We start from the raw sequence: 14,324 nt of genomic DNA on the forward strand, positions 1-14,324 counted from the left end.
TACTGAACTCGGGCCAGAGTTGACAGTGATTCAGCACTAGAAGCAGGAGGCCTGGGCAAAAACAAGAGTAGTTAGAAGACAGGCTAGTATCTATCAAAATAACCTCCCGAAATGAACTACCAATTCACGCGATAACATGAATCTCAGTGTCACTATGATGTGTGAAAGAAGCCAGACACAAGAGGGTACACACCCTATGATTCCATGCATATGAAATTCTAGAAAATGTAAACTAAGCTATAGGGACAAAAAGTGGTTGTCTGAGGCCAGTGGTGGAAAGGGATGAACAGCAAAGGGGGGCAAGGAACGTCTTGGGGACAATGGAAATGTTCTATAGCCTGGCTGTTCTGGCGGTTCTACTGAATTGTACTACAAATGGTTGTAGTTAATTATATATAAAGCTTTCCTCAGTCAAATCGATTAATATATAAAGAAAATGTCAAGCCAGGCACGGTGGCTCACACCTGTAATCCCAGCACTTTGGGAGGCTGTGGCGGGCAGATCACGAGGTCAGGGGTTCAAGACCAGCCTGGCCAATATGGCAAAACCCCATCTCAATTAAAAATACAAAAATTAGCCAGGTGTGGTGGTGGGTGCCTGTAATCCCAGCTACTCGGGAGGATGAGGCAAAAGAATTGCTTGAACCCGGGAGGCGGAGGATGCAGTGAGCCAAGATCGTGCCACTGCACTCCAGCCTGGGCAACAGAGCAAGAGTGAGACTCCGTCTCAAACAAAAGAAAAAAGAAAATGTCATGCATATAAACAATGGATATTACTCAGTCGAGGGCATTCTGACACATGCTACAGCATGGATGAAAGCTGAGGACACTATGCTAAGTCAAATAGCCAGACAGGGCAAATACTCAGGATTCCACTCACAGGAAGCATCTAAAATAGTCAAAATCAGGCAGGGAGCGGTGGCTCACGCCTTTAATCCCAACACTTTGGGAGGCCGAGGCAGGTGGATCACCTGAGCTCAGGAGTTTGAGACCAGCCTGGCCAACATGGTGAAAGTTCGTCTCTATTAATACAAAAATTAGCCCAGCATGGTGGCGGGCGCCTGTGATCCCAGCTACTCGGGAGACTGCAGCAGAAGACTCACTTGAACCCGGGAAGTGGAGGTTGCAGTGAGCCAAGATCATGCCATTGCACTGTGGCCTGGGCGACAGAGCAAGACTCTGTCTTGAAAAAATAAAATAAATAAATAAAATAGTCAAAATCACAGAAACAGAGTAGAAAGATAGCTGCCAAGGGCTGGAGGGTGGGAGGAGAGTGAATTCATGTTTAATTAGTTTCAGTTTTCCATCCTTTTTTGAGATAGGGTCTCTCTTGGTCACCCAAGCTAGAGTGCAGTGGTGCAAACACAGCCCACCACATCCTCAACCTCATGGGCTCAAGTGATCCTTCCACCTCACCCTCCCAAGTAGGTGGGACCACAGACACACACCACCATGCCTGGCTAATTTTTGTTTTTTTGTTGTAGAGACAGGATCTCACATGTTCTTCAGGCTGGTCTAGACTGCCTCAAGCAATCTCCTGCCTCGGCCTCCCAAAGTGCTGGGATTACAGGCCTGAGCCACCGTGACCCACCAAGTTGGCGGGTATTTTTTGTTTTGTTTTTAATGACAGGGTCTTGCTATGTTTTCCCGGCTGGTCTAGGACTCCTTGCACTCAGGCAATCCTCCTGCTTCGGCCTCCCACACTGCTCAGTTTACGGGCATAAACCACCGCACTCAGCCAATTTCAAAGATGAAAAAGTTTTAGAGATCTTTTGCAAAACAATCTGAAAATACTTAACACCACTGAACTACAAAGTTAAAGATGGTTAAGGGGTAGATTTAAGGGGGAGGAAAAGGGGATAAACTTAAAGTGAGGTGGTTTTGTCACACACACAAATTTATATGTGTATATATATATACATGCTCCTAGACAGAAAAATTGGTCACAATGTGGCCCACGACAGGTATCAAAGCCCTCAACTATAGCTTGGCCAGAACCAGTACAGGCTGGACAAAGTCACCGTAAATTCTCTGGGTGAGCCAGCCTAGGACACCCTTCCCTACCTATTCCATGCCCCCTACCCGCCCTGGCCAGGCTCTCACCTGCTTCCTTCTGTGTTCCCCAGTCCATCTCCGGCACCACCACCCTCCCTGACAACTGACCTGGATACTATCGTTCCCAAACTTACACTCTTCCCACCCACCCTGGGACTCCCCAACGTGGTCAGCTCCATCCCCGCACTGCCCTCTCCATAGCCACCTCTTGCTTGCCTGGCACAGCGCCCTCTCCCACTCCCTCAGCACTGGTCTCTCAGCCCCAGCCTGTGCTCTATATCTTTTTTTTTTTTTTGAGACGGAGTTTTGCTCTTGTTGTCCAGGCTGGAGTGCAATGGTGCAATCTCAGCTCAATGCAACTTCCACCTCCTGGGTTCAAGTGATTCTCCTGCCTCAGCCTCCCAAATTGCTGGGATTATAGGCGCCCACAACCACACCCAGCTAATTTTTTTGTATTTTTAGTAGAGACAGGGTTCAGCCATGTTGGCCAGGCTGGTCTCGAACTCCTAACCTCAGGTGATCCACCCGCCTCAACCTCCCAAAGTGCTGGGATTACAGGCGTGAGCCACCGCACCAGGCCACCCATCTCTCTTATCGATCCCCCACACAGCAGATGAACTCCCCTGAAGCCCGGCTACATTCACATCACTCCCGGCATTAAAAACCTTCCATCTTTGTCCAGTTCAGAGTTAGAAAAAAACAAACCAAAAACCAAGCTAACCTGGCTCTGTTCTGCATTGAGAGCTGAACAATCCTACAGCTTCTAAGCCCAACACTCAAGGCCCTAGAAGAATCAGCCCCAGTGTATCCTTTCATCTCCGTCAACCATTTCTCCCCTTCAAGGACCCTTCCCTCCAACCAAACTGGCCTCCTGTACTGGCTTTTCTCCACCTACAGCCCCTTTCCTGATCTGACTTACCCACCTTTTTGCACACTGTAGGTCTTCCCTCACTGCTAAATTTCCAAATCCTCATCCTTAGCTCAAAGGTCACTTTCTCCACATAAGTTTCCTTAACCTCTTCAGGCAGCAGTAATCTCTCCTTCTAAAGGTACTTGCCACCCACTCATCCTACAATTATCAGGTGCCCAGAGCTACAACAGTGAGCACCAACAGACACTGATCCTACCGGTGCCACGGATGACCACGGCACATTCCAGGGACCTGTACACGGTCTTATCTCTCCATTCCAGAGAGAAAGCTGCTCTGGGGTAGGAACTTGGTCTTGTTTATTCTTCTAAGCCCACAAGAGCCAAATATAGTCCCTGGTCCACAACAGGATGAGCAGAAAAGGTTTGCTTAGCACGCATCTGGAAAAACATCTTTCATGATTTAAAAGGGTTTTACCACTCACACAGCAAGTTTTAGAAAAAACAAAACAAGCTAGTCATGGTGGCTCCTGCCTGTAATCCCAACACTTTGGGAGGCCAAGGTAGGAAGATTGCTTGAGCCCAGGAGACCAGCCTGGACAACATAGCAAGACCCTCTTCTCTATTTAAAAACAAAAAACAAAAGCCATAGAAATAATACAATACAAAAAAAAAAAAAAAAAACCCAATCCTAAAATTAAAGACATCTATAATGTTAACTATGGGTTGAAACAAAACAAAACAAAAAACACTTAAGAACTGAAGACACTAAGAAAAATTGAGGTAAAATAAAAAGGCCAGTAGAAGTCTAAAATGGTACAATCAATTAAGAAAAAGGCAGTTTCTGTAAAACTAAACATACACCTACCCCATGACCATACCTAACTGTCTTCCCAAAAGAAAGGGAAACATGTATTTGCAAAAAGACTTAGGCAAGAATCTTCAAGGTAGCACTATACATAATAGCCAAAAACTGGAAACAGTCCAAACATCCATCAACAGGTGAAATGCTGTGTGGTATACCCATACAATGGACTACTATCCAGTGATAGAAAAGGGCAAGTTACTGAATCACCCAACACAATGCTGAGCAAAAGCCAGATGCAAAGAATGTAACCGTATGATTTCATTTACAGAAGATTCAAGAACAGGCAAAACATACTATCCTAAGCAAACACAGGAACAGAAAACCAAATACCACATATTCTCATCTATAAGTAAAAGCCAAACACTGAATACACATGGACACGAAGAAGGGAACAAGGAGACCAGGACCTACTTGAGGGTGGAGGGTGGGAGGGGGGTGTAGGGTGGGAGGAGGATGAGGATCAAAACAAGGAGACCAGGGCCTACTTGAGGGTGGAGGGTGGAAGGAGGGTGGAGGGTGGAAGGAGGGTGGAGGGTGGGAGGAGGATGAGGATCAAAAAACTACCTATTGGGGCTGGGTGCAGTGGCTCACACCTGTAATCCCAGCACTTTAGGAGGCTGAAGTGGGAAGATCACCTGAGGTCAGGAGTTCAAGACCAGCCTGGTGAACATTTTAGTAGAGACAAGTAGAAACCTTGTCTCTACTAAAAATACAAAAATTTACCAGGCATGGTGGCACGTGCCTGTAATCCCAGCTACTTGAGAGGCTGAGGTAGGAGAATCGCTTGAACCCAGGAGGCGGAGGTTGCAGTAAGCTAAGATCGCACCACTGCACTCCAGCCTGGGCAACAGAGAGAGACTGTCTTAAAAAAAAAAAAAAAAAAAAAAAAAAAAAAACTACCTATTGGGTACCATGCTTATTACCTAGGTAACAAAACAACCTGTATATCAAACTCCCACGACATGCAATTTACCTATATAATAAATCTGCACATATATCCCCGAACCTAAAGTTAAAAACAAAACACACACACACACACACACACACACACACACACACCAGAAAGAAACAGGCAAAACAAATCAAATCAGCAACTGCCTGGAGCTGGGGAAACCTGACCACAAAGGGCCACAGAGAACTTCTTGGGATAATCAGGGTGGTGCTTACATTGGTATATGCATTTGTCAAAAGTGATCAAACTGGCTCACCGTAGCGGCTCACGCCTGTAATCCCAGCACTTTGGGAGGCCAAGGTGGGTGGACTGCTTGCTTGAGGTCAGGAGTTCAAGACTAGCCTGGCCAACATGGTGAAACCCCATCTCTACAAAAATACAAGAATTAGCTGGGCATGATGGCGGGTGCCTGTAATCCTAGCTACTCAGGAGGCTCAGGCAGGAGAATCGCTTGAACCCAGGAGGCGGAGGTTGCAGTGAGTGGAGATCATGCCATTGCACTCCAGCCTGGGAGACAGAGACTCCATATCAAAAAAAAAAAAAAACGGTGGCTCACGCTTGTAATCCCAGCACTTTGGGAGGCTGAGGCAGGCGGATCACGAGGTCAGGAGATCGAGACCACGGTGAAACCCCGTCTCTACTAAAAAAAAAATACAAAAAAATTAGCCGGGCGTGGTGGCGGGCGCCTGTAGTCCCAGCTACTCGGAGAGGCTGAGGCAGGAGAATGGCGTGAACCCGGGAGGCGGAGCTTGCAGTGAGCCGAGATTGCGCCACTGCACTCCAGCCTGGGCGACAGAGCAAGACTCCGTCTCAAAAAAAAAAAAAAAAGGAAAAAAAACTGATCAAACTGTTCACCATAAAAAGGGGCATTTGGCCAGGGACAGTGGCTCATACCTATAATCCTAGCACTTTGGAAGGCTGAGGTGGGAGAACTGCTTGAGCCCAGAAGTTTGAGACCAGCCTGGGCAACATGTTGAGACCCTGTTTCTACAAAATACAAAAATTAGCCAGGCGTGGTGGTGCATGCCTGTGGTTCCAGCTACTCAGGAGGCTGAGGGGGGAGGATTGCTTGAGCCCAGAAAGTTGAGGCTACAGTGAGCCATGCTAGCATAGCACTCCAGCCTGGGCAACAGAGCAAAAACCCTGTCTCAAAAAGGAAAAAAAAAAAAGGGCATTTGATTGCATATGATTACATATAAATTATATTTCAATCACATTTATTATAAAATAAAAAGACGGAGCTAGAAGGAAACCAATTCAGGGCTTGATGTCAGAAGGTTCAATACAGTTAATTTTTTTAGAAAAAGAAAGTGGGAGTTGGCAGGGTGCAGTGACTCACGTCTGTAATCCCAGCACGTTAGGAGGCCGAGGCAGGCGGATCACCTGGGGTCAGGAATTCGAGATTAGCCTGGCCAACATGGTGAAACTCCATCTCTACTAAAAATACAAAAATTAAGCCCGGGCGCAGTGGCTCATGCCTGTAATCCCAGCACTTTGGGAGACCGAGGCAGGCAGATCATGAGATCAGGAGTTTGAGATCAGCCTGGCCAGCATGGTGAAGCCCTCGTATCTACTAAAAATACAAAAAAAAAAAAAAAATTAGCTGGGCATGGTGGCGCATGCCTGTAATCCCAGCTACTCGGGAGACTGAGGCAGGAGAATTGCTTGAACCCGGGAGGCAGAGGTTGCAGTGGGCCAAGATCGTGCCACTACACTCCAGCCTGGGTGACAAAGCGAGACTCTGTCTCAAAAAAAAAAAAAAAAATTAGCTGGATGTGGTGGCTCACGCCGGTAATCGCACCTTCTCGGAAGGCTGAGGCAGGAGAATCGCTTGAACCCAGGAGGCGGAGGTTGCAGTGAGCTGAGATTATGCCGTTGCCCTCTAGCCTAGGTGACAACAGCGAAACTCTGTCTCAAAAAAAAAAAAAAAAAAAAAAAAGAAAGGGGGAGTTACAGACTTGGCCAAACCTCCTAGCAGTCAAAAGGCAAAAAGCACAATCAATGTCCATGACACAGAACATGCCAGCTGCTCAGGAGACACGATGGACCCTGAGGTCTAGGACACACATCCCCTTCCCACCCGCTGAGTCCTCAGAATTGAGAGTCCCCCAGAATGCTCTGAGAAGAGGCATGAGGACAATCAGTGGACCCAACCCTTCCTTCACCGGCTCCTCCTCTTCATCCCATCTGATGAGACATCAGGTAGACACTCCAGGCTCAGCTCCTCTGGACAGCCCCCAGCTGCCATCAACCCTCTCTTCCCCATGGCACTCACCTCCTCATGGGTCCATTTGACCTTGCACTTGCTATCCCTCTGCTCCGGCACATCTGAATCTGTGTCCTGGTAGTGCAGCTCATCCAGATCCTCGCTATGGGGAAAGCAGGCCAAGGGTAAAGGATGGTGTGTCCATATGTTTTACATAATGGACAACGTGTAGGCAGCGGCCAGCCCACCCTAGGGAAAGGTCTAGGGGAGAGAGGCTCTTACTTTTTCTTCTTTTTAAGACATAGGCACTTCTGCTTCACTTATTTTTATTGAGACAGGGTCTCACTCTGTCACTGGGCTGGAATTCAGGGTGGCATGATCGTAGCTCACTGCAGCCTTGAACTCTTGGACTCAAATGATCCTCCCGCCCCAGCCTCCTAAGTTGCTGGGACTACAGGGGTATGCCACCACGCCCGGCTAACTTTTGTATTTTTTGTAGTGACGGGGTCTCACCATATTGCCCAGGGTGGTTTTGAACTCCTGGGCTCAAGCAATCCTCCCACCACGGCCTCCCAAAGTGCTGGGACTATAGGCATGAGCCACCACACCTGACCACACCTCTTTTTAAATTTTTTTAATGAAATAGGGTTAAGAGCTACTTTCTTCTTTTTTATTTTCAGGAATGCCCTAGTGATTTCAAATGCTGTATAAAAAAAAAAAAAAAAAAAAAGAGGCCAGGCACAGTGGCTCAAACCTGTAATCCCAGCACTTTGGGAGGCCGAGGTGGGTGGACTGCTTGAGGTCAGGAGTTCAAGACCAGCCTGATCAAACACAGTGAAACCCCATCTCTACTAAAAATACAAATATTAGCTGGGTGCGGTGGTGCATGCCTGTAATCCCAGCTACTCAGGAGGCTGAGGCAGAAGAATTGCTTGAACCCGGGAGGTGAAGGTTGCAATGAGCCAAGATCATGTCACTGCACTCCAGCCTGGGTGACAAAGCAAGACTGTCTCAAAAAAAGGAAAAAGAAAGTTAAGATTTCACCAAGAATATTATGTTCAAAATCAGACTATCACTTTTTCCTTTCAGTAACCAACCTGCATGGATATTTTAAGGAATAAAGTTGATGAAGTAAGCTATCAGGCATCAGGATTTTAAGAGGTATTAGTTATTTGGAAAAAAAATTCTAAATATATTCTCTATGTCCATTTCTTGTTTTTCTTCTTTTAGGGACAGAGTCTGGCTCTGTCACCCAGACTGGAATGTAGTGGCATAATCATAGCTCACTGCAGCCTCCAACTCCTAGGCTCAAGCAATCCAATCCTCCCACCTCAGCCTCCCAAGTACCTGGAACAACTAGCATATGACACTATGCCTGGCTATTTTGTATTTTTTTGTAGAAACATCTCACTATTTCGCCTAGGCTCATCTGGAACTCCTGGCCTTAAGCAATCCTCCCACCTTGGCCTCCCAAAGTGCTGGTACTACAGGCCTGAGCCACTGTGACTGGCCAAGTTGTTTTTTCGTGTGGGGATTTTTTTTTTTTTTTTTTTTTGTAATGACAGGGTCTCAGTATGCTGCCCAGACTGGTCTTGAACTCCTGGGCTCAAGGGACCCTCCTGCCTCAGCCTTCCAAAGTAACTTGGATTACAGGTGTGCACCACCGTGTCCGGCTTATGTCCATTTTTGCAAATCCCTTTTCAATCCTTGCCTATACACAGGCATAATTAATGGAGAGAAAAATCAGTGTACAATTGCCTACACACAGGCATAATTAATGGAGAGAAAAATCAGTGTACAGTATCTTTTTTCTTTTTTTGAGATGGAGTTTCACTCTGTTGCCCAGGCTAGAGTGAAGTGGCGACATCTCAGCTCACTGCAACCTCTGCCCCCAGGTTCAGGCTATTCTCCTTCCTCAGCCTCCCAAGTAGCTGGGATTACAGGCACCTGCCACCGCGCCTGGCTAATTTTTTTTGTATTTTTAGCAGATATAGGGTTTCACCATCTTGGCCACGCTGGTCTTGAACTCCTGACCTTGTGATCCACCCGCCTTGGCCTCCCAAAGTGCTGGGATTACAGGCGTGAGCCACTGCGCCTGGCCCAGTGTACAATATCTTCTAACGCAGCTGTAGGGAAAAAAAAAAAACAGTACGAGCTGCTTTGAATTCTGAGTGTTTTTACTCTACCAGGCAATCTTCCAAGTTGCTCCAAAAAGTCCTCATATTTATCCAGTTTAATAGTTACAAAAATGAAAATCAGGCCAGGTGTGGTGGCTCACACCTGTAATCTCAGCACTTTGGGGCCAAGACAGGCAGATCACCTGAGGTCAGGAGTTCGAGACTAGCCTGACCGACATGGAGAAACCCCGTCTCTACTAAACGTAGAAAATTAGCCAGACGTGATGGCGCATGCCTGTAATCCCAGCTACTCAGGAGGCTGAGGCAGGAGAATCGCTTGAACCTGGGAGGCAGAGGTTGCGGTGAGCTGAGATCAAGCCATTGCACTCTAGCCTGGGCAATAAGAGCGAAACTCCGTCTCACAAAAAAAAAAAAAAAAAAAAAAAATGGAAATCAGCCGGGCGCGGTGACTCACACCTGTAATCCCAGCACTTTGGGAGGCCAAGGTGGGTGGATCACAAGGTCAGGAGTTCGAGACCAGCCTGGTCAATATGGTAAAATCCCATCTCTACTAAAGATACAAAAATTAAGGCCAGGTACAGTGGCTCACGCCTATAATCTCAGCACTTTGGGAGGCCAAGGCGGGCGGATCACGAGGCCAGGAGATCGAGACCAGCCTGGCCAACATGGTGAAATGATGTCTCTACTAAAAATACAAAAAAAATTAGCTGGGTGTGATGGCATGCGCCTGTAATCCCAGCTACTCGAGAGGCTGAGGCAGGAGAACTGCTTGAACCCAGGAGGCGGAGGTTGCAGTGAGCGGAGATCAGAGATCGTGCCACTGCACTCTAGCCTGGGCGACAGAGCAAGACTCCACCTCAAAAAAAAAAAAAAAAAAAAAAACACAAAAATTAGTTGGGCATGGTGGCATGTACCTGTAGTCCCAGCTACTCAGGAAGCTGAGGCAGGAGAATTGCTTGAACCCAGGAGGCAGAGGTTGCAGTGAGTCGAGATCGTGCCACTGTACTGCAGCCTGGGCAACAGAGGGAGATTCTGTCTCAAAAAGAAAAAAAAAAAATGGAAATCATAGGATCCACCTCCAGAGATGTCAAGTGCTTGAGGAAGGTGAGTAATCTTTCCCCAACTCCACCCGACAGGACCTGCATCAGGTCACGTTGGTCAGGTAAGTTGCTAGGTCAGACATTTGTAAACTGGAAAAAGCTTACAGGTTTCCAAACAAGGCAAGTCTAGGTCTTGTGACCAAATGAAAGGCTTACTGTGCTATCCACATTACCTTCTCCTTGTTCTCCAGAGCTCACCGTTGCTTCCTAGAGTCACTCCTGTACTTCCACAGCACATGGGAAACCTTCCTGTCTCGGGCCCTTACACTGCAACTGCCTGTCTCCTCTACATCATCTACAAAGGTCAGCTCCACCTTGGTATCCCAGGGTTTATCACCAAAAGGCCTTAAGAAATGTTTGCCCAGGGACTGACTGAATACACAAATGAATGAAAAAATGTGCAAAGCTGCTGCCTATTAGTCAATAAGAAATACTAATTAAATTTTTTAGGCCAGGCAAGACCCAATTTCAAAAGAAAAAAATTTTCAGAAATAGGAAAGGAAGGGACGGTGTCTACAGTCAGCAATACAGAAGGATCTGGAATTCATTCCTGACCCAGTTCATGAGTCCTCCACCATTGCAATATAGAAGGCAAAAATCCAGAAGATACTAATAACAGAATGAAGCTGGCTTTAAAATCAACTGCCCCCAGACAGCTCGTGACAGAAACCATCTTTGCTTCTCCAGCATCCAGCACAAAGAAGGCCTGGCTTCTAACAGGTCAGCAAATATTCTTTCAAGGATGAAAAGATGTCTGCATGGACACTCCCTGGTGCTCCAATGCTGTTTATTTTTTTGAGATAGAGTCTCGCTTTGTCACCCAGGCTGGAGTGCAGTGGCATGATCTCGACTTACAGCAACCTCCACCTCCTGGGTACAAGTGAATTTCTCCTGCCTCAGCCTCCCAAGTAGCTGCGATTACAGGCGCCTACCACCACGCCTGGCTAATTTTTGTATTTTTGGTAGAGACGAGGGGTTTCACCATGTTGGTCAAGCTGGTCTTGAACTCTTGGCCTCCCAAAGTGCTGGGATTACAGGCATGAGCTACCACACCCAGCCTCCAATGCTGTTTGATAGGGTCAGCATCTCAGACGACTGGGGCATTTCTGTGAGATGATATATTTTACAGTATGTGCTGGCCATCAACTTCACCCACATTCTCATTATCCCCCTTAACAGATGCGGAAATTGAGGCTCAGCGGGGGTGAGGCCACCTGCCAAGTTCCTAGAGCCAGGCTCTGAACCTTCCTAACTCCAGACACCTGCAAGTCCTCACATCCTAATCCCGGCTGAAAAAGCAGAGGTTAGTGGTGGCAACCACATTTTGGTCCAACATACCCTACCTTTTGCCCTTCAACGTGCTGGGCTCTGCTCCAGGACAGGGGTGAGTCAGAGACAAAGCGGGAAGTGGGACACTAGGGCAGAGGAGAGTTACAGCAAGTGGACAGGAAATGGGCTGAGGGCTGTGGAGCTGCCATCCTTCACATGGGAGGGGTTCCTCCACTGAGCCCCTCGTGGGAGAAGTAGCCTAGGACCTGGGGGTGGTCTAGGGGCAGTCACTTCTGGAATAACTCTTCCTGAACAAAAAATCAGGATGGGGCCAGGCAAGGTGGCTCACACCTGTCATCCCAGCACTTCGGGAGGCCAACGGGGGGAGAATCCCTGGAAGCCAGGAGTTCGAGACCAGCCTGGGTAACATAGTGAGGTGAGACACGACGCAAGGCCACCCCCCACTTCCATCTCTACAAAAAATAAAACAGGCCAGACGAGGTGGCTCACACCTGTAATCCTAGCACTCTGTGAGGCCAAGGCGAGCGGATTGCCTGAGCAACACAGTGAAACCCATCTCTACTAAAAATCCAAAAAATTAGCCAGGTGTGGCGGCATGCACCCATAGTCCCAGGTACTTGGGAGGCTGAGACAGAATTCCTTGAACCCGGGAGGCAGAGGTTGCAGTGAGCCGAGACTGTGCCACTGCACTCCAGCCTGGGCGACACAGAGTGGCTCTGTCTCCTAAATAAATAATTAAATAAATTAGCCAGTTGTGGCGCCCGTGCCCATAGTCCCAGCTACTCAGCCTGCAGTCCCAGCTGGCTGAGATGGGAAGATCACTTGAACCTGGGAGGTTGAGGCTATGGTGAGCTATGACTACATCACAGCACTCCAGCCTGGACTGCAGAGGGAGACCCTGCCTCAAAAAAAAACAAAACAAACAAAAAAAACCAGGGCAGGGTCTGATAGGTGCCTGAACAGAAAACTCTTCCTGGACATTGGCGCTGTCCTGGGAAAGTGGGGCCTGAGGAACACAGTCCCTGTGCTCAGATCCCTATCCTCAGCCTGAAAGGGCGAAAGTCTAGAGAGATGGAAGGCTTCATCTTCAGATGAGGCTATCGTCTAAAGAAGGACCGAAGGTTGGCCGGGCAAGGTGGCTCACGCCTGTAATCCCAGCACTTTGGGAGGCCGAGGCGGGCCGAACACAAGGTCAGGAGATCGAGACCATCCTGGCTAACACGGTGAAACCCTGTCTCTACTAAACATACAAAAAATTAGCCCGGCGTGGTGACACGCGCCAGAAGTCCCAGCTACTTGGGCGGCTGAGGCAGGAGAATCGCTTGAACCTGGGAGGCGGAGGTTGCAGTGAGCCAAGATCGCGCCACTGCACTCCAGCCTGAGCGACAGAGCGAGACTCCTTCTCCAAAAAAAAAGAGGGACCGAAGGTTATCTGAGCTGCAGCGATCCAGGCAGGGAAGAGGTCAGGACCCCACTGTCCTGTCTCCCAGGCAGGCTGAAAAGCTTGGAGCTCAGGCCCCAGGCGCACAGGTGTAAGACAAGGATCTGGAGCCACAGACCTGGCTCCGGGCTTAGCTCTGCCACTTAAGTCTCTGGGGAAATAAGTAAAATGGAGACCGCAGTTCCTGCCTTTGCCCCAGGGACTCTCTCTCCCCCGCACCTTCAACCCCAGCTGCCCAAAGCTCCTCGTGGGAAGAAGAAGAGAGGTCTCAAACCGAACCAAGATGGGGTGCGGAACCCAGGTGGGAGCACCCTTCTCAGTCCAGGAGAGAGGGCTTGGGGTACTCTGTGCTCCCCGGAATGTTAAGGAGCCAAGCCCACCCACAAAGTTGACCCAAAACTAGGCTGGAACAAATGCCTCCCAGGCTCGGTCTCCCACTGGCTGGGACTTGAAGACTCCCTCTCGCTCCCAGGGGTCGCCTCCCTCCCCGGCGAAGGCCCTGCCAGCTGACACCGGCCGGCCCACCCCCATCCCGCAATTAGGCGGGAGACAAAATGACATCATGCAGGGCTTGGCCCGGGTCCCAGGAGACCCGCCCGACCCAGCTCTGAGGCCCAGCAGGTCCGGGGAGCCGCGAGGTACTCCCAAGAGCCCCCCAGCTTTACAAGCGCCCCTGCCTCAGAGGGCCCAGGACGCAGCATTTCCGCGGAAACACCCCGCCCCCAAAACACACACACACCCCAGCTTGGAGGGAACCTGGGGAGGGTCGGGGGGAGCTGGGTGGGGGAGGGGTGAGTTAAAGGGAGGGGGAGGGGCCCAAGCCCGCCCGGCTCGTCTCACCAGCGCGTCCGCCGAGACATCCCCCCGGCCCGGACCGCGCCGCGCTCGCCTGCCCGCCGGCAGAGCCCGGAGCGGGAGCCGGGCCGGGGTCAGGACGCGGGCTGCTCCGGCCGCTCCGGGCCCCGGGCCGCGCTCGAAGGCGTCAGCGTGCCAGCAGGTCCCGCGCTCCCCGCTCGCAGGAACTGCAGTCGCCGCCGGCGCGGGTTGAAGCACTTTTCTATCTCCCGCCAAGCGCGTCGGCGCCGCCCGGGCCTGGCGCGCGGGCGCCGGGGGAGGGGCCTGCGGGAGGGGCGGAGCCTGCGGGGCGGGGCGGGGCCTGCGGGGAGGCACCTGCCCAGACCCTCCAGGGCCGGCTGCCGGACAGGGGCGGCGGCCGCGACTTGGGAGTTGTGGAGCGGGCTGGGATGTGACCGAGGCCTGGCTCAGGTGTCAGTCCGGGGCGGCCCAGGAGTATCCCACATAGCGAAGACCGAGGAAGGGGAGCGAGGCGCGAGCATGGGAGAGCCAGCCAGGGAAAGCGCCAGGGCGGAATCCCCCACGCTAGTCCAAGCCACTCCTGCGTCCCTAG

General features: G+C 50.0%; 1 protein-coding gene across 5 annotated transcripts in view; it reads right to left on the reverse strand.

Annotated features, from left to right (window-relative positions):
- Positions 1-14,033, reverse strand: part of MYBL2 (MYB proto-oncogene like 2) — a 50,078-nt gene extending 36,045 nt beyond the window's left edge. For 3 of the 5 annotated variants that reach the window (XM_055266362.2, XM_063634196.1, XM_063634197.1), the window contains exons 1-2: positions 13,757-14,021; positions 7,017-7,110 (exon numbers count right to left, since the gene is read on the reverse strand). In XM_055266362.2, coding sequence (XP_055122337.2) covers positions 7,017-7,110; positions 13,757-13,776 — 114 coding nt within the window. In that variant the 5' untranslated portion in view covers positions 13,777-14,021. Of the gene's footprint in view, positions 1-7,016; positions 7,111-13,756 lie in introns of all 5 variants that reach the window. The other 2 variants (XM_055266361.2, XM_063634195.1) reach the window with 1 other exon arrangement.
- Between the last annotated feature and the right edge of the window lie 291 nt (positions 14,034-14,324).

The sequence above is a fragment of the Symphalangus syndactylus genome, chromosome 24, assembly GCF_028878055.3.
Source record: "Symphalangus syndactylus isolate Jambi chromosome 24, NHGRI_mSymSyn1-v2.1_pri, whole genome shotgun sequence".
Taxonomy (NCBI): Eukaryota; Metazoa; Chordata; class Mammalia; order Primates; family Hylobatidae; genus Symphalangus; species Symphalangus syndactylus.